Source organism: Aptenodytes patagonicus, chromosome 2, assembly GCF_965638725.1.
Source record: "Aptenodytes patagonicus chromosome 2, bAptPat1.pri.cur, whole genome shotgun sequence".
In the NCBI taxonomy this organism is placed as follows: Eukaryota; Metazoa; Chordata; class Aves; order Sphenisciformes; family Spheniscidae; genus Aptenodytes; species Aptenodytes patagonicus.
Genome location: NC_134950.1, coordinates 148,711,534 through 148,731,519, shown reverse-complemented (window position 1 = coordinate 148,731,519; position 19,986 = coordinate 148,711,534). Strand labels below are relative to the sequence as shown.

General features: G+C 46.3%; 1 protein-coding gene across 1 annotated transcript; it reads left to right on the top strand.

Annotated features, from left to right (window-relative positions):
* Nucleotides 1-11,484: 11,484 nt before the first annotated feature.
* C1QL3 (complement C1q like 3) lies at nucleotides 11,485-19,918 on the top strand. Its single transcript, XM_076331623.1, has 2 exons — nucleotides 11,485-12,279; nucleotides 17,128-19,918. Exons 1-2 carry the CDS (start codon nucleotides 11,692-11,694, stop codon nucleotides 17,305-17,307), a joined length of 768 nt encoding a protein of 255 aa, XP_076187738.1. The 5' UTR covers nucleotides 11,485-11,691; the 3' UTR covers nucleotides 17,308-19,918.
* Nucleotides 19,919-19,986: the final 68 nt, after the last annotated feature.

The following is a 19,986-nucleotide window of genomic DNA, read 5'->3' as shown; positions in this document are numbered from 1 at the left end:
CATAATCCACAGACACACACAAGGACCAGATCCTTGGGGTGCCGGGGGAGGGCGCGGGAAGAGGAGGAGGCGTTTTGGGACACAGAGGCTCTGGCTCCCGGTGCCCACCCCACTCTGAGCGCCGCAGCATGGACCTGCTGGCTGGCAGCTGCCTGCTCCCTGGGCAAGAGCATCCTCCCGGCACTGCTGAGCTCCTGCCTATGTGCTTCAGTCCTGGCTTGGGGAGAGAAAAACCAAACCACACCATGCTTGAGAGGAGCAGGGCCCTCACACAGGGAAGAATTTGCTCACTTCTATAATCCCTGTGGCTGGAGAAGACCTGAATTAGCACGATTTTTTTCAAGCTATCTGCCCAAGCACTTTGAACAATCAGCATTTAGGGCATCCAAATCACACCTGCAAACCAACCAACAATGTTTAGCTCAGGTGTCCTTTCGGGGCATTAGTTACATGCAGGCGCATTTATATTTCTATATTTCTACATTTCTGTCACACACTCAGAGCTGCCCAGGCTGCTGTTAGGTGGCACAAATCCTGTCTGTTTGCCTGAGGTTGGCCCTGGCAGGAAGAAGAAAATCAACCCCGTTCAGCTGCAGTCACACAGTGCTCTTTGGGGGACAAAACTGCAGTTCCAGTCAGTTTCCCTAATCTAAAAGGGACAAATACCACGCCTAGACATTGGCCTCTTGCCTACCTGACTCTGACAGGTTTGTGACTGTATCCCGGACTGACTTGGATCTGGACTGACAGGCACACTTTTTAGCTGTAAAAGAGAATATATTTCATTCATATAAAAAATGTGTAGCACCATAAGTAGGAAGCGCATTGTGTATTCCCGAGAACTGGAAAGAAATGCAGGCGTTGCTGGCTCTTTGAAATCCCCCAGGTAATTAAATGTCATTTTAGACCTGGTTGAACAACGGATGCCCTGAATTAACAGCATCAATTAGAAATCAATTTTGTGTCACTGGCACAGCCCCTTGCGTGGACACTGCCAGCAGCCGGAGTACTATGTTTTGATTTAGCTGTAGTTGGGCAGAAGACTAAACCAATTTAGTTAGGCAGTGAGATGGCTGGTGTACACGAGGTGCTGGTGCTGTCTGACATTGTGCCCGGCACCATTGCTGGGGGAGTTCACTTTGGTATGAGGATTTCTTTCCAAGTCAAGCATCTCTAATTCCTGACCGGAGGTGGTTGTAAGAAGTGGTAGTGAACACACAGCACGTTTTACCAGCTACGGTGCCCTTTAGCCCAGCTCGAGCATGCTCTTCCCATTATCCCTTTTCACATGGCAAAGTGACAGTTGTACCTGGCACCGGGGTAGGCAAAAATCCCCTCTGCAGTGGGCAAAGGAGCTGCCTGTTCCCTTTCCCCTACAGCAGCTAGGAAATTGTGTATCTACCTACTGCAAAAAAAAAAAATTCTTAAAATATGCCTTTCCTTTTGGAAAAAGGCTCTTCCTGAATTTTTTTTAAGACTTTGGATCTGCTCGCCTTCAGAGTGTGACTCTGCAAGATCCTTTGGCCAGACAGACGTTGGATGTTGCCAGGCTGCAAACAAGCACGCCCCTTGTAGACCAAACTCAGCGCTGCTTTAACGGCCTCAAGCTACTTGATATATCAGCAGCTAAGCTGTTTTCTCTGTGGGTCCCACGTACAGCCGAGCACTCTGCTTTCCTGGCACAAGTGGGCAGCCTCATCCTTCTCAATTTTGTGAGCCGTAAGAGCCTCAAAACAGCATTCTCTTTAAAGGGGAGCAGTCAAGGAGAGCTATGCTAATTGTCTTGGGTAGAGGATCCTTTAGGTCTTTGCCAGTTTTTATCAAAGCATAAAAAGCAATTATTAAAATTAATGCAATTTACCATGTGTTCTACTTCTAGCAAAGCTATTTTTGGCAAGGGTTGCCATCTGTCCCATTCAGCAAAATCAGCCACAGACTTTTGCTCTCTATTCCACTTCCCCCAGTTCTCATGTGGAGCTAGGCAAACACATGGCTTTTTGCAGGATCAAGTACCTCAACTGCAGCGTCTAGCTTACCTGAAAATTGCCATCACCTGGTGGCGAGTGTCCTCTGCATGACAAATACTTTTTCTTCTTTCCCTGTTGCTCTCTGCTGGCACTGTGGATGCCCCTGCGTAGCACCTGGGTGAGCAAGTGCTGCACCCTCTGCCCTGAGCAGGTGTCCTGAGCAGGGAGAGGCCATGGGGGCAACCAGCAGACCCGTCTGCAGGGTGACAAAAATCAGCTTTTGTCTGTAATTTTCACTGTTCTACAGCCTGTCTGACCTGAAGCAAGTAGAAATTAGTTCATTTATGGTTTTATACAACTGAAGATAAACCAGTGCAAGGAGACTAAATGTGTAGGGAATAAAGACCTGACTCTAGGATAAGTGTCTGTGGGCCCACAGGCATTCAAAGTGTTCTCGCGAGGAGACTCCGGAAACCTGGCACGAACGCCTGTATAAACGGGAACACGGCAGGCGTGATCATCCAGAGTGAGGGCAAGCGAATCCTCCGAGTGACTGGAGTGCTGGGGATGGTTTCACATTTGCCATACCCTCGCAGTCCTCTGGCAGCAGCATCCTCTGCGCTGAGATCTCTCTGTACAAATGAAAGAGAACCCTGCCAAGGAAATAGCAAGGGCAGCTCAGTCTATCCTTTGTGCCACTCGTCTGAAGTTGCGTGGATGAAGGAAGTGGGGCAGATGGAGGAGACTATTCTAACATGACATACTGAAGTCATAGCGCTGAGCCAGTTTATTTTCATTGGAAAATAAAAAAAAAACCCCACTGTATTTTTACCTGTCCATTGAGCATAGTAAGAGGAAGGGAAGCCCAGATGTGATGCTATCACTGAGATACCTACTTGCTGGCTTCAGACTAGCTACTTATTAGCACTTTAAAATGAAGAAAGGTGTAATAGATTTAAGTGAGGAGGTGAGATAATGACATAATTAAAGACAGAAACTATTAAAAGATATATGTTAAATGCCGAATAGATGCCTGCCCAGTGTAAAAAAAAAATCTGGGATATAATCCCTAAGGAGATGATTAAATACATAAAGAGGGAGCTCTCACTCAAAGTCTTTAGACTCGGGCTGTCTGACGGCTGTATCCTACGGCGTCCACGCTTGGCAGCACAGCAGCATATTGCTTTCCACTTGCCATACTTCCTGAATAAAGGAACCTGAGTGACAAATTTGGCAGCAAATTAGTTTCTGTTTAAAGCCGTTAATATTCCTACCTGGTGGAAGACAAATGTTGGAGGAGCAGTTACCAGACAAGTTGTCTGGAGGAAGAATTTGGTCAAAGCTGTCTCGAAGTTGCCGCCGTTCACCTTTGCTGCAGTGCTGCTCCGTGCGTTGAAGTACAAAGATTCCTCCTGCAGACAGACTCTCTGCGTTGCATTGTGCCTGGTTCAAAATGAATTCTCAAAATAACGCCTGACTATGTTCACCTCAACACATTACCACTGCAACATTACCGCTAGAAAGGCTGCTCTCTGGAAATGACGGTCCCTTTGTAATCCACATCCACAACGGTCTCCCGATCAGAGGGTCTTACTCCGCTCAGAGTCACTGCCCTCTCCTCGGATATCCTTTTCTGATTCCTCCCAGCACCGCAGGGAGAAGTGGCATTTATCAGGATACTCAGTGCAAATTCTTCCCATTTCATTCTCTCTCCCCGGCATTAAATTTGATAAGATTCTTGCCTCTTTTAGATATTTAAAGACTGACATTAGTGATTTAAAGTTAATTAAACAGAAGATTCCAGGCTAAATTCTGTTCTCACAAATAGCAGTGAAACTCTAATATAAGTTCAATGAGTTTCACTGCATAGTAACACAGGAGCGAGGGCTCCTTTCAGGCCAATGGAGTCGCTCATGTGTTAAGTGCAAACAGCATTTGGCACTCTATCAATTAGCTCAGTAGAGTAACTCCATGTGCACGGCAGTGATTGAGAATATTTTCACAGAATATTGTGTATATGATCCTCCCTTTTTTGTTACATTTAAACAACGAAATACAAAATGGCAGGTTGCTGAATTATGATAACCACAGGTTTTAGTGTTCTGTTCTGATTCCAGAAAAAACATACATGTTTTTATTTTACATATGTGTGCATACATGCACATGGGCATGTGTGTGTGTGTCTGCATATTATAAACATATGTATAATGTCTCATTAGTTGAAAAGAAAATTCCAGCTGAGATTATAACTTCCTGGAGAGCAGAAAATCTCAGTCCCTAGATGGTAGACACGCTCTCTAGCCAGTCACATTCCTCTTCTCACGTGATGCTTTTGGGATTTGTGCAGTAATTGTGCATACTAGAGTTTTATTGCTATATAGAAAGAATACCAACCGCCTAACTGAAAATGTATGTATTGCATAAGAACACATACATATCGCAGGTGGTGATAACGACTTTGATTTTTCTCTCCAACCTGCATCCTGTTTTTGTTGTTATTGCTAAATGCACAAACCTAAGTTAAATTCACAAATACCAAACCCAAAGTTACATCCAGTGCAGGATAGCCTATTAATGATAGCATCAGCAATACGTTATGCTGGGAAACATTCACAGTGGTTACTCTGCACGGCTCGTATCTCTACAATGCCGCCAAGAAACGTCCTGGTCCCTTCCTCATTGTGCAGGCATAACCAGTCCCTTTTGGGGATGAGAGCACTTATTATATCTCCCTGTGCTTTGCAGCTCCCTGAATGTGATGCAAATAGTGGAGCCAATTCTGATCTCACATGCATTTCTTAACTTCTCAACTTAAAACTTACTCAGTTCAGTGGAGCTATTCCTCATCTGTGATGGATCAGGCCTACAGATCAAAATTGCATCATGCTCTTTTTTAACAAAGCAAGGCCAAATCTCACAAAATCCTGAGCGCAGTTGCCTGCCATGATAATCAAAGGCTCAGCATCTTGCAGGATCATGCCAAATTCTGCTGTATGCCATTCGTAAAGAAGATTGGGATCAAAGAGTCTCCTGCTTTAACTAATGAAACATATAGGAAGAAAAATGAATGATCAGAAATAATTGCAATTTGCAAAGTTAATTACACCATTAACTACTCCAGAAATCAATAATTGGGCACACAAAAAAAAACCAGTTGAGGGAATGACAGAAGAAAAAATAAATCTCTTGGGCATCTTGCCACTCTGGGGATTTTAATTTTGAGTTTTCCCACCCCCAGCTATCCATTCTTATTGCCCATCCATCAACCTCCTGATGAATATAAAGGAGTCTGGTATGAAACACTAGAAGATTGCTGGGCTGGTAAAACAATGGAAAGGGAGTCTTTCAGATTTGGAGGAGGTAGGGTAAATCGCAGATGACAGTTTAGAAAAGCTTGTCTCTGCTTTTGCTTTCTTCCCCCCTAACATCTCTCTTTAATAGCATTGGCAGACTAATAACCGTTTCGAAGGTAACCAAAATCATACTCATGGGCATATCACTTGGAAATCTCCTCCTGATTGACTCTAACAACTGACATAATTTTTAATAGAAGTGCAACATGATTTATGCCTTGGCTTATTGGTATAGTTTTAAGCAGGGACAAAGTGGTTGTTTAATCTTACTCCCACGTTGGAGGCATTTATCTTCCACCCCTTTGTATTTACTATTTACATCTTCATAAGAATGCCGACACTGTAGCCTTCACTATTAGCAATACTCCTTGATTTAATAGCACTTATGAATATCTCTATATTTTGGGGTTTATTAATGAACATTGTGAGTTCTTCTGTGTGCCTGCTTATGACAGGTTATATGCTATGGATTTTGACCAGAAGGGAGCTAAGGGCGGGTCAAGCAGAAAGCCTACATGAAAAACATCGCAACCACTGATGTGGTTACAGAGGTGGTTGCAGAAGCCAAGACTTCTACATCAGAAGAGGGTGATGAGTTAAAATGCCCATCCTACAGGAAGGGAGAGGTGGGGTAAAAGGGTGTTTTCAGCAGGTACAGCTGACCCAGACTGTGAGCTGGACCCTGCTGGAAGCAGGCACTATCATGGTCTCTGGGGGCACTGGATATCCGGGCTCCTGCGAAGAAAGCTGGCGGAAGTGCTGTGTAAAACAACTCATTGTTTGAAACCCAGTTCATGAAATGCAGTGTGTTTATTGGCAAATTGAGGCTATTTATGGAGGAGGCATTTACTGGTTGGTGCAAGCATTGCTCAATTGAACCTTCATAGCACCATGGCTCTTGGTGGCCTCACTAGAAACTGTCCAAATCACAGCTTCCCCTGCAAAAGAAAGTGTGGGCCTGCCACTTGCAAGGGGTGACAGGTCAGAAAAAGGGTCTCAGTGAGTGCAGCTTTACCCAGAGCCCATGAAGCTGACCCTAGGTACAGCTCTTGCAGTTCTGTACCATCACCAATGCAAGAGCAACCAACTGGTCAGGCACCACTGGGGCTGGAGAAGTACTAGCATCGCTATCAAAAAATACTCCCAAGGTTGACTGTACACTTTCCTGTGCATCACTACAGCTTTGTACTTGCCACCTCAGATCACGGGGAGGGAAGAAGGAGAGAGAAGACAAAGGGGGAAGCAGGCTCGCAGTCACATGGGAAAGGGAGAGGAGAAACCAGCAAGAACAATCTTTTATGCTTGCAACTAGTGGTTTAATCTTTGGAATAAACAAGGGCACTTGCAATTATGAGTATCTTTTATGATTAATTACTGCTATTTATGTTGGCAATTAACAAGTGTCATATATGACTATTTTATATCCTTAAACTTGGTCAGTTGAATGTGCAATCTTTAGCTCCCTATGTGTTTAAGACTTAATTTTACATACACAGTTATGTTTTTATATCTGCAGTAATTCACCAGTCAAAACATGATATACATGACTTGGGTACAGATCTTTCTGTTTTAATTCCTGCCCCCGCCCCCCCCCCAGTAAGCAGTCATGTTTGACTGATCTTTTCAGATTAAAAACTAAAAAGGAAGAGATATGTGGAATTTATTTGCAAATTCTCGTTGTTGAGCCCTGTCACTTTAGTGACAGCCCTCTCTGAATTCCCCCCTCATTTGGATTTGAAAAGTGGTTGTAACCCTTTCAAGGCTGGACACATTTTCTTTGGATCATTTCATAGAATCATAGAATCATGGAATGGTTTGGGTTGGAAGGGACCTTAAAGATCATCTAGTTCCAACCCCCAATCTAGTTCCTGTTTGCTTTCAGGTTCAGAGGCCGATCTTCAAAGAGCATAATTAATTGTGATAAAACTTAATCTAGAATATTTCCGATTGCACACATGCACACAAAAAGATGGCTTAAATCCCTGAACAGCAGAGAAGATCCTGCAGAAGGACTTCCCACATTCCAAACAACAGGTGAAAGCTTCCAAAAACTCAGCAAAACAATTTTTTTCTCTTGTACACTGAAGCTGTTTTTCCTTCCATGAGCATGAAAATCTTAATTTTATGAAAGAATGCAGTGGGCAACTTGCATCACTATAAATACAGATGGTCTTCAGCCATGCTGACCAAAACAAGTTTCTCGGAGCACTTAGCGCTGCCTGTACGAGCTTGTGGTGCAGGAGTCTGTAACTTTCCAGGACCAATCTGATGCATGTCCCAGCCCTGAAATTTTAGCAAACTGGGTGAACAGAACTGAAATAGGATACCAGGAATGGTTTAGGATAGCAGCAAAGGCGTCACCACCATGTCACCATGGTACCTTTGAGCCAACTATACTGATATAAATAGCTTCACCCCATTTATATTATAATTTTATTTTGTAGCATTGAACCCACTTACTTGTTGGAGTGAGTGCAGGTTGTTCCTTGACCACACCACCGGTATCCAGGTTGAAATGCTAACCTTTACATACATCGTTAAACCAGTGTTTATAAAGGTACAGTGTAGCAAAGCCTTAATTTTCGAGTTGACTGAAATTCAAAACGCTTCTCTAAAATAATTTTTATAAAATATAAGAGAGAGCAAAACAGATGCAGATAGGAGTGAGCAGAAGCAGTATGGAACTTGGCACAGCATTCGAACTCTCCTTTGTTCAGCATATGCCTTTTTCCATGTTACTCCTGCTCACTGCAGCTGGTAAAGGGCTGCCCTTTCTCACATGGTGTTTTTTCCTAGGCTAACCCTTTGAATTTAGCACTGCAAGTGTAAGGAGCCATTTTGTGCCTGGCGACTGTAGAACGTGTTCCCCTGTGTGCCAGTTGATGCATTCTTACTCGGTTTTCTCCAATTTTTCCCTATCTTGGTGCTGAGGCAACGGCACACAGGTAAAATGAACATGCATGTTATGCTGTACACCTTTAAGGCTCTGTATGAACATTAACTAATTAGTCGGTAAGGAAAAGAGCTGTGGGCAGGCTGTTTCAAATGGCAGAAGCTGCAGGGGATACAGCTCAAACACCAACTGCGGGTCTGAATGTATAAAGGCCCAAAGAGAACGGGGAGGGAAGCAAACAGGCTGAAAGGCTGGAGCAAGCCTGCGAGAGGGCTTCAAAAATACAAAGAAATTTAACACATTAGGACTGGCAGCAGCTCACGTAGGTACAATGGTTATAGTAAGAATGGACTGTCAATCTTGACTGTTAGCCTTTAGCATGGAGAGGAGATTATATTACAACATAAATGCTACCCAAGCCTTAATTACAGTGAATCAATGCTTTGACATACCATTTTGGGAAAACAAGGCCCCATGGTAAAAAGAGGTTTCTACATTTCCTTTAACTTTGCTCCAGACTACTGAGACCTCCAGTGCATAACTTCTGAGCCCTTTGGTTTCCCATTCTTAGTTTCCTTGGAAAATACATTTTTTCCTTGGGAACTACGGATAATCTGGTAACTACAACACTGGTCTGGCATTCAAGGTCCCAGGTTATGTTCCCAGCTAACATACAACCTCCACTGACAACCCAGCACCAGTACTTGCCCTGTTCTCTCTATTCTGCTTACTCAGGCTGTGATTTTTGTGGCTATCTTCTTTGGGAGAAAGTCTGCAAGAGTTTAGAGTGAATGAGCATTCTTGGCAGTATCCATGAGGATAAAACTGCCTATTAAGAAGGTAAACATGGTTGGTATGGTAGGACCTCGCTTTAAAAATCAGGCTTATCATAGCTGAAGTAAGGAACTGAGAGTGTGCTTGATGCCAGTAAGTCACCCAGCATCACTATGGCTTGACAGGCCATGACAGGTTGGTGTCTATTTGAAGGTAAGAGATGTGCTATTTTCCCAATGCGTAACACGGCCGTTGCAATGGAGCTTTACGCACATCCCGATGTCACAAAAACCACCTGGGTTAGGGATGACTAAATACAACACCTCAAGGGCCCAGCTACAGGCTGAGACGGACCTGTCACTCTTGGTACAACTTTTCTTTTTTTCCTGCCCAGACGAAAGAGCAGTGCTGAAAGCCCTTTCCTATGGGGTGAAGAGAGCGATAAGATACAAACATAATCCTCCAAGTGTGTTCAACTGCCTTCCTGGGTCTTGAGGGGAAGCCCTTAGCTGAGGGAACTGGCTAGCTTGTGTCAGTGCCAGATAAAGAATTTTTTAAGACAGAGCATTAGAGGAAAGAAAAAAGAAAGAAAGAAAAAAAAAAGGGGAGGGAGGGATATTTACAAGTGCGGGAAATGGAAGCTTTATCGGGAGTTTTCTGGGGAGATAAGGAGCTGGGCTGGCCCATCTCTACGCAGTGTGGACACACTCGCTGCCTTTGAGTCTCTCAGGAAAGAGCGAAACGAGCTGCTGACATTTCTGCTTAAAAGGAAGAATCAATGAATCTTTGTTTCCCACTGCCTGCTTGTTTGACCTTATTGTGTTGCCGAATAGACAAGAAAGAAAAGAGAATGGGTGAGGGGAGAGGGGATTCGCGCTAATAAAATCCAAGACAAGATCACAGCCCTCTGATCATCGCCGGAGATAGATACTATCGCCGGAGATAGATACTATTATTTGGTGGTTGTCCTATTTGCCGCTGTTGCTCATTTCCGATTCTTGCCTTGCTGTAATAAGTCACACTCTTTCCAGCCATCATCCCTGTATTGACAGGCAAATGTCACCCACGTTTGACTGACGTCCATTGCTCCTGAATACAGAACTATGATTTAGGAATCAATTCTGTTTGTTTATTTAAACAGCTCTTTGTGTACGTTGTGTATCTGTAAGCAGGACAAGTTCCTTAATATTTTCTCGGGAGAAATGCCACTAATATTGCACGTTCACCTTCCCACTCAGTCACAGAGGTGCTCAACAGCCCTTGGGGGAGAGGAAACCTTTCACACACACAAAAAAAAGAAAAAAAAAAAAAGAAGAAAACCCCAAGACTTAACAAAACGCTTTGCTGCCCCTGAGTTAAGCCAGAGAGACCTTTTTCTCAGGTCCAGGCATCTACTGATCTGCATATGCCCCGCACTTTCCTTTGGCTTCTAAACAAAAAGGAACTCTTTCCCTCGGTGTCAGTTTGCTAGCAAAGCGGTGGCTAGCTTTAACACCGGGAAACACTGCAGCTGATGAGTATGTCAATTCCAATTCACAGAAAGAACTGTTTCCTTCTCTGCCTTTACGGTTGTAATCGGGGAGGGGGCAAGAGGGAGATTCGAAATTGCGAGAGATACTAATCTCTGTTACTGTGCGAGGTGGGAGGTATATTTTCAAATAACTTCCGCTTGGACAATCGGTAACTGTAAAGCGTCCCTACATTTAAAGCGGTATTTCCCAGAAAACACTAATATGGCAGGGTGGCCTCAGGGAAGCGTTAAGCGGGAGGTGGATTGACCTTTCAATTCTCGATCGGTGACCTGAAGGGTACCCAGAGGCTGCTAAGCACATCTCTTCCTTTTGGTCTGCTCCAGAAAGAGCTGTCATCGCAAGATGCAGCTAGTGAGTGAGGCTCACGATTTCGCTGTTCATCCGTTTGCGGGAGGGGTGGGGGAGGGAGAGAGGAAAAAAAAAATGTATTTCCTACACTGCCAGAGTAATGCCAAACTCTCTGTGAGTGGGAAGAGCAGAGCAGATGCTGGAATGAGATGCCAAAGCAGCTCCCCTTTCCCCTGCGCTTTTGGGTGCCTATAAATTGCTCCAGCGCGCTCGTCAGCCTCCTCCTCTCCTGGCAAGTGGCACCCGGGCAGGATCCCGCTCTCCCTCCGGCTCCGGCTCCGGCTCCGGCTCCGGCGCGGCGCGGCGGCGCGGGCTCTCGGCGGCGGGCAGCGGGGCGGCCGCGGGGCGGCTGGGAGGCGCGTCCCCGCTGAGGACTGTCGTCTCTGCGAAAAAAAAAAAAGAGCGAGCGAGCGAGGAGGCGAGCGGGGCGATCGCGAGAGGAAAGGCAAGTTCCAGGGAAAGTTGACTCGGACTGGCACAGCCTGCAAAAAAAAAAAGTCGATCGCCAGCGGGAGCATAAAAGTGCGGGCGGCCGGGGCGCGGCGGCAGCTCTCCCTCACCCTCCCACCCTCCCGCCCGGCGGCTGCAGCGGCCGCAGCGGAGCGCCGTGACCCGCGGGAGCCCCCGCCGCCACCGGCAGCGGGAGGGCGGCGAAGCCTCAGGGGAGCCGAGCTCGCGCGGGCTCGGCGGTTTTTCGGCTCTGAGGAGGTCCCCGACCAACCATCAAGATTTTGTCCAAAAGCAGGCAAGAGGATCGCCCTGCGCTGAGCCGGCTGGTGGGCAGCAGGCGGCGGCTGATCGCGGCCGGCGCCCTGGGGGTGGTGATGGTGCTGCTGCTGGTCATCCTCATCCCGGTGCTGGTGAGCTCGGCCGGCACCTCGGCGCACTACGAGATGCTGGGCACCTGCCGCATGGTCTGCGACCCCTACGGCGGCACCAAGGCGCCCAGCACGGCGGCCACGCCCGACCGCGGCCTCATGCAGTCCCTGCCCACCTTCATCCAGGGGCCCAAGGGGGAGGCCGGCCGGCCGGGCAAAGCGGGGCCCCGCGGCCCCCCGGGGGAGCCGGGGCCGCCCGGCCCGGTGGGGCCGCCGGGTGAGAAGGGCGAGCCGGGGCGGCAGGGCCTGCCGGGCCCCCCCGGGGCGCCGGGGCTGAACGCGGCGGGGGCCATCAGCGCCGCCACCTACAGCACCGTCCCCAAGATAGCCTTCTACGCCGGCCTCAAGCGGCAGCACGAGGGCTACGAGGTGCTCAAGTTCGACGACGTGGTCACCAACCTGGGCAACCACTACGACCCCACCACCGGCAAGTTCACCTGCTCCATCCCCGGCATCTACTTCTTCACCTACCATGTGCTCATGCGGGGCGGCGACGGCACCAGCATGTGGGCCGACCTCTGCAAGAACAACCAGGTGGGCGCCGCGCCGGGCGCCGGGGGGGAGTAGGGCTACCTGAGGGCAGCAGGTGCCCCGGGGGAGCCGGGCTTCTTGAGGGGACCAGGCGCCGTGAGGGGCGCGGGCGCCCGGGGGGAGAGCCGGACTCCCTGAGGGAGCGAGTGTCGTGAGGACAGTGGGCGCCCGGGCGGAGCCGGGCTCCCTGAGGGGAGCGGGCGGAGCGGAGCGGCGCGGGAAGGGCGGGAAGCGGGCGGCGGGCGGGGAGGGGGAGCCGGGCGGCCGCTGGAGGCGGCGCGGGCGCGGGGCGGGGGAGTGGGGCCCGAGCCCGAACGGCGCGCGGGCAGGGCGAGCTGCCGGGGTAGCTGAGGGGAGCCGGCGCCTGCCGCTCCGCAGCCGGCGGGGACCCTGCGGGCAGCGCCGGGGCCGAGGCGCGGTGCGCCGCCCCGCTCCGCCTCGGGTGCCCGAGGACCCCTAAGGGATCGGGGGTTCCGCGCAGAGCCGAGCCCTCCCCGGACCGCCGGGTGAACGCGGACTCAACGCACTCTTTTCCCCGAGAGTCACGCTGCGCCGCTGTCGCCCGCTCCCAGCCCGCTGTCCCGGCCGGCCCGCGGGCAGAGCGGCACCTGGACGGCGCCCGGCCCCGCCGTGCGGCGCCGGCTGCCGTCCCGGCCGGTGTCGGCCAGTCCGCGACCGCGGAGCGCTGCCCTCAGTCCGGCCGGGGCGGGAGCGGGGGAGCAGCGGTCGTGGCGGTCGCGCAGGCAGCGCCGCCCCCACGGGGGCGAGCGGAGCCCGGGCCGGGCCTTCCCCCAGGGAGGGGAAACTCCCCGGGAAGGAAGGGGAGCCGGGGCGGCGGGTGAGCTCAGCGAGGGTGGTCCTGCGTGGGGAAAGGTGAGATGTGGGGGAGGAAAGCAGCCACGGCACGGGACGGTGCTCCCACGCAGCGGGACGCCGATTTTGACACGCTCAGCCTCCGGCGGGGAGCGAGGTTTCCCTCTGCCAGGGAAAGCCGGTAACCGTGGGAGCTCGGCGTCCGCAGACCTCGCCCCTTGGCGGGCTAGCGCCGGGGAAGGCGCCGGCTGACGGATCGTGCGGTGGGGGCACACTGGGCGCCCGGCAAACACAGGCACGGCCCGAGGTCTGCCGGCAGCCCCCGCGGGAGGATGGAAACGTTCAAAATAATTGAAGATCTTGCGATGCTACCGTCTGAAAGACAGCGGAATCATCCACTTCAATTAGGATAAACGTTGCCACCGCGCTCGCAGAGGCTGTGCCTGTAACATTGCCCCCGGGGAGCCGTTCTTCGCGATTTTGCGCTTCTTCCGTACGTAGTTGACAGACACAGATACGTTGGCTCTAATTACGACAGGGCTTAGCGATACCGCCAGGGTATCCGCCATCCCTCCTGCTCTGGGTGCCCGGGGGGGGAGTGCGGTGTGCCCGGGCTTTCCCGTGTCTCCCGGAGCTCGGCGGTGCTCCCGCCGGTCCCCCGGCCCCCCGCGCGGCGGGAGGGCGAGGGACCAGCCGCGCAGCGGCCGCTCAACAGGTCATTCACTGCCCGAGCTGTCCCGGCAGGCAGGGGGCTGCGGGGCCGGGCTGCCGGCTTTCCCAGGCTCGGGGAGCCCGGAGCCCAGCGCTGCCGCTCTCCCCGGGCTTTTCACCCTCCGGCGGGGTGGGTAGGGGGTTCGATCCGCCCTACGCGGTGTCCGTAGGACTGAAAATCGGACTCCGTGTCCCCGCCGTGCCTGGCGGGTCGCGGAGGGGCTCGTTCGTTTGCGTGTCTCCTCCCCCGCGAAGCACCGCCAGCTCGGCGGAGCCGAGAGCCGCTCCACGGCCCTTTGTGCTCTGCGCAGAAGGGAGCATCGGCGGCCAGTAAATTAATCTGATACGCCACTTATCCTTTTGTTTATGGCTCCTCAGAAGTACTGTGAAAACAGAATAATGAGGACATCGGCAGCAATTAATTAAATTAGAAAATGTCTACCATAAATACTATCTCAGCAGATAAACCAGGACAAATAAAACAAAGTGCATTGTAATGTATCCACTCTGATTTCTTCGTACAAAGGCGATGTTGTCCACGGCGAGAATACCATCTTGCTTGCAATTAAAACATTAATCTATTTTTGGCCCCTATTTATAATGTTTTAAAGTGTTTATTTTTCCAAACCCTGAAAAATAAATACCTGCCAGTACTAACCAATTATAAATATTAAATTGAGCCTGAAGTCTAACTGTTCCAAATATAACTACTTCCAGTACCAGACATGAGACAAATTAAACTCTCAGTGATTCAAAGAAAAAAAAAGGGCAGGGGTTCTATGTAAATATTTGTATATATCTATGCAAAGATAAGTATTTAGGTAAATATCTGCATACAAACTATTTAAAATTGATGCACAGTTTTAATGCAGCCGTGTCTCCTTTTGATTATGATTTATGCTTGAAACACTAAACGCTGATGTGTTAGCAGTTAACTTTGTGTATTATTTGTAAGAAAGCTCAGAAATTTTGGAAGTAAGTCGTTAAATGGAGTCTGGCAAAGATAACATTATAAATTCAGCGTTTTCTAACAATGAAAAAACCCAAATCGTTGGGAAGTGTATGACTTACAGAAAAAAATCATCCCTAAGCAATGGACAGGAGGAACCTCAAGGTCTCTACTGTTAACACATTGCCTTCTTTAATGGTTATAAAGCTTGAACAGGGAAGTGCTGAGATCACATAGCTTAGCTAGTATGTGTGTGCAACCTGAGAGTGTAACTTCACAAAAGATGAGGTGAGCAGTCGTGCAACTTATGAAATGTATAGTCCGTTAATGGTTTAATTTTGAGATACATTTAGCCTCTTGCAGCAGTACACTGAGAATTCATTTGAGACAGTTCTCCCAGGCTTCAAAAAGAAATTGCTCTGGCTAACCAAACAAGGAGGTAAAGCCTCTAAGGATAGCACACTGGAGTTTACAGGACATTTTTTTACACACAGGGCAGTAAGATCTACACTTTGGTTTCTAGACTTTCAATACCCAGAATCTTTCTTTCTTCAGCCAGTATGTACTACCTAGAATCTTAAAAATGAAATATCCATTGCTGTTGTAGTCAGTGTCCGTATGCTGACTCCCTTAGGATAGTCACTAATACAATTCGAATTCTCCTTTACTATCCACAGAAAAAGTGCATTTTAGACAAAGCCACAAAGTAGCATTTCATTACGATGTAAATGGAAATTTGGAAAGTAATTTAAACCATTTTGTTTGCCAGTATGCAAGATACTAGTTCTCTATGAAAGTTTTTCTACCTCACCTATAGCCTTTTTATTCCTTCCCATTTGCCCTTTCCATTTACACTACCAGCAACGGTCTCAGCCCGTTATTTTCTTTGGAGGGTATTGCCGGGGTTAATGGCCCAGAGCCTTCAACTCCACCCTGCTGGTCATTAATCCAGAGGAAATACCCTCTGCTTAGAATAATTATTGCTTAAACACTAGCAAAATAGATTGCCTCTGTAAACAACACCAGGCAATTCGGGATCAAGAAGTCCTGAAATAGTTGCGGTTTATCATCATGCCATGTATCAGTTTAAATTTGCAGATTGTCACACCACTAAGACTCTTTTAAGCCTTTCTCACTCTTCTTACAGGATGTATAAAGAATTTCTACCTACTGTGATTTTTAAGCTGCATAATGCCATAAGATCCTGCATGGTAAAGAACCCCCTCCTTTTTAACATTTCAATATTAATGTGAGATCGTATCACATGAAAATTTAATTTGGAAATTTATCATTTAAACTTTGAAAGGAATCCATGGACATTTGTGACTTATAGCCTATTTTTTCAATTCAGAACAGATAAAATCCCCCACATAGTACGCCAAGTCATGCATTATTACTTAGTTCAGGTTTGCAGTACCACTAAATCACTTACTGCTCTGTAACTACAGTAGAACAAAGACAAGCAACAAGCAGATGATGTGTTACACTGAAATAAATCACATACAACTAAGTTTAAATATTTTACCAAACAGGGTCAAATTATATATAAATGATTGGGAGGCTCACAATGGCACAGGCTGTTCATTGCTGGAAACCAACATACATCTTGAAAGATTACTTCCAGTTTGCCAGTAATGTCAAATTTAATCAGTAGTGGAATAGCAAGGGAGAAATGGGAAAAAACGTGTGTTTAAGTGAAACTTGCAAATGAAAAGTCCTCAATTACTTGTTAATTCCAAAACCTCTTAAAGCAAATAGTGACTCGCCTGTGATTTTTCAAATGTGCTTCTCTTACAACACACAGCAATTAAATGTTTGCTTACTGAAATGTGGCAATAACCGGTTTTCCAAACCCCAGCTAGGATCCTTACCTGCTTGTGTGCATTGGCGTGTGCACGTGTGTGGGTGGGTGTGTACTTTTTGTATTCTTTCTGCAGCATGATCCTATTAGTAGGATGACGATAACGTGCCTCTGGAAGAAGTCCAGCCTGGTATCAATAGGGCCTCACTGTGGATCCTCGCCAATGTCAATCACTCGGTCCACTGAAATAGAAGTTACACCAATGTAGAACTGGCACATGACCAGATTCAGTTCTCCGATCTCCAGCTATTATGCATATATTTTAAAAAGGCTCCAAACATTTACCAGAGTGCAAGCAGTTGTGTATTAATATGCTAACCAAGGAATGAGCAGGTTATTGCTTTGGTTTCAAACGTTGTATTGTAATATCCGCATGAAAAAACCACAGTGTATGTTGCTAGACATTTAAAGTGGCAACGTACACATGCTGAATAAAATGTTGAGGATACGCTTTTATTTCACTGCGCAGTAAAAATTATCTGAGTTTTCTTAACCACTCATTATGTATTTTATGTAGGTTCGAGCTAGTGCGATTGCTCAGGATGCTGATCAGAACTACGACTATGCCAGTAACAGCGTGGTTCTTCACTTGGAGCCAGGAGATGAAGTTTACATTAAATTAGATGGAGGAAAAGCACATGGAGGAAACAACAACAAATACAGCACATTTTCTGGATTTATTATTTATGCTGATTGATAATGAGTAAAAAGACCCACCAAACCAGTCCAAAAACGAAGCTTGCTCTTCTGAGCAATGGATTTGCGTGGCAAAAGTCAATGAAACAAGCACCCCAGCAGAGCGACCACTGAACACCTCAGTAGCGGGGGAAAAAAGTCGAATGCTACCTGATTCACATCTGTACAACACAGAGAAACCTTATGTTAAAAAGTTACAAAACAAGTTAAACAGATGTGCGATCCACTACCGCCAAAGCAAATACTTCCTCATTGTTAGTGTCCATGTGAATCAAGTCCTACATAGATCAAATTTTTATAGGAAAAAAACCCCCCACCTAAGGACACTGAGTTATTTCTTCAGTGTATATGATACTTTGATGTGTTATGATCTTGCTGCTTTATCCATACTTCAGCTTTGGTTCTTGTGACTAACTTGCTAACAATGATGCTTGGAGTCCACTCATAGTGTGGTGAGGAATGATTTTACAATAAAAGGAAGAGGTAATCAAAATATACTTTCTCTCTCCAAAGGAATTGTTTGCCTTGTACTTTTCTTATCCTTCCATTTGAAACTAGAAACTAATCAGCTTCAAGCCTTAACTCAATGTTCCTGCTTTGTAGGTTTACATTAGACTTTTAACATAAAATCAATCCAGTGGAGTTGTTTAAATTTTGTCTCCCCTTAGCTGTGTTCTAAAAGAAAAAGAAGGATAGAAGGAACACTTTTTTTTTTTCTGAAAAATGTAACAGTTGACAAACTATTCTATTGGACCGAGTCCCTGATTCCACCGAAGCCAATGGCAAAACTCCCATTGATGTTAGTGGAAGAAGGATTTGGCTTTTGATTTGTAAACATGTGTAAATATATATTTAGGCAATATTAGAGGCCCATTCTTGACGGTTAGTTGTGTATATATTTAGCAAGCCTGGCATCCACATCCTCAGACTAAGGTAGAGTGGTTTTTTTGCAGCAATTAGTCTTCATTAGTCTTTTAGGACTTAGTCTGTACTTGGGTACTATTTTTAATAAAATAGTTATGACTTAACATACTGCAGATGTTCAACTAGGATTTCGTAGGAATATAATGGGTCAAACCCGTATTTGTCTTAGGTGTCTTGTCTCACTGAAGTTAGTGGGATTATTCCCACAAAGGAAGAGTAGGAGGTCTGACACGTGAGAAAATGTTGTCACGCAGACCTTTTCCACAGTAGCTAGTTACCAGTTTGTAGTAAGGCGTGCCTATGAAATGGACACAGATAAGCATATTACCAAAAATGATAACACATATGCAAAGAAAGAAGCAGATATTTACATGCAAAAAAAAGTGTGTATTAAAACCTATTTTTCTCATTCTCATATATATATATATATATATAAAGTCTCAAAGAAGTTTAATCCATATAAAGGATTAATAGCTTGGAGAATTAAACTAAACACAGGTACTATGAGTTACATAGTTATAAAAATGCTTTAAAATCAGTTATACCACTAACGTCCACAGAATATTTTTATTCGGAAAACGGATTTATTATTTGTTTAGTTTTTGGGAGGGGAGGCTGTCTATTTTTCTCAGGTTAAAACTTGCAGATTTCATTCTAAACCTAAATTTTAGCAAGATAATTAACTAGCTCCTTAGCACAGTTGGTTATGTTATTTATTTTTAACATTTTGGCAAAATCAAGGTAATATTTCTATAAATTGTTGAAGAGTAATAGAAGCTACCCCTAGCATTTCTATTTCATGTACTTTGCCACAAGCAACCTTGTCTAATGTACTAAGGGTACAAACTCAGATTTATCTGCACTGAAATGTTGAAAGTGATTGCCACTGTGACACAAAAGCTCTTCAGCGCTGGCTGCTCAGTAAAAGTCTGATGAGGATTTTACGAATCTCTCTAAAAACATCTCGTCTGAATGAGCGAAGCTTTTCTTAAACAGAAGGCGTTACCCTTTCTGTTTCTGTTTCGAGTTGTCCAGTTCAAAATAAATGCCGAGTTAGTCTAGGCTGACTGAGAGGACCGCCAGTCTAACTTGTCTAGGATTTATAAAGGGACATCGTGCTGCCAGTTGTTTGTGTATTATCTGACCAGAATGGTTAACACTTTTACTTTATGACAAAGTAAATCGGCCTATATCCGTACATTGTAGTGATTACTTCTGTTTTTTTTCTATGAGGTAATGTATTTTAATAACAGATGTGTAACTGACTTCATGTCTGCTCATTCCACTGTTGCTTTTACTGGTTAGCGCACTCACAACAACACTGTAGCTAGAGATTTTCTACGTCGTATCAAACAGTAATGTACCAAGCTAGAGATCATTTACAACTAGCAATGCGTATTTACTAAGGTATTTATTGGAAAAGCTCAATGCTACAAGATGTATATGGTCAAATTTGAAGAAACTTTTGAAATCAGGCTACCAATGCTACTGGATAAGACCATTTTTTGGATAAATCACCTGCCCTGGTTAAAGTTAGACAAGAGCAAAGAACACACTTTATGTGAAAAACACATATAAGGCAAACATTTCTTCCTTTTTCATCATATCTTGATACACTGATTTGTAAAGACTTACATCACAACCTTTGTTATAACTATTGCAACTCATTAAAACTGTATTATGTAATATATTCTGACTTTTGGTGTTGCATCCTTACAAAAAGAAGCTGGTCTGCATGAAGTTTCACATGATTGCT

Excerpts from the sequence above, each read along its gene's own strand:
- C1QL3 (XM_076331623.1), top strand. The coding sequence starts at position 11,692 with ATGGTGCTGCTGCTGGTCATCCTCATCCCGGTGCTGGTGAGCTCGGCC. Across the intron at positions 12,280-17,127 it reads ACCTCTGCAAGAACAACCAG|GTTCGAGCTAGTGCGATTGC; the intron begins GTGGGCGCCGCG and ends TATTTTATGTAG.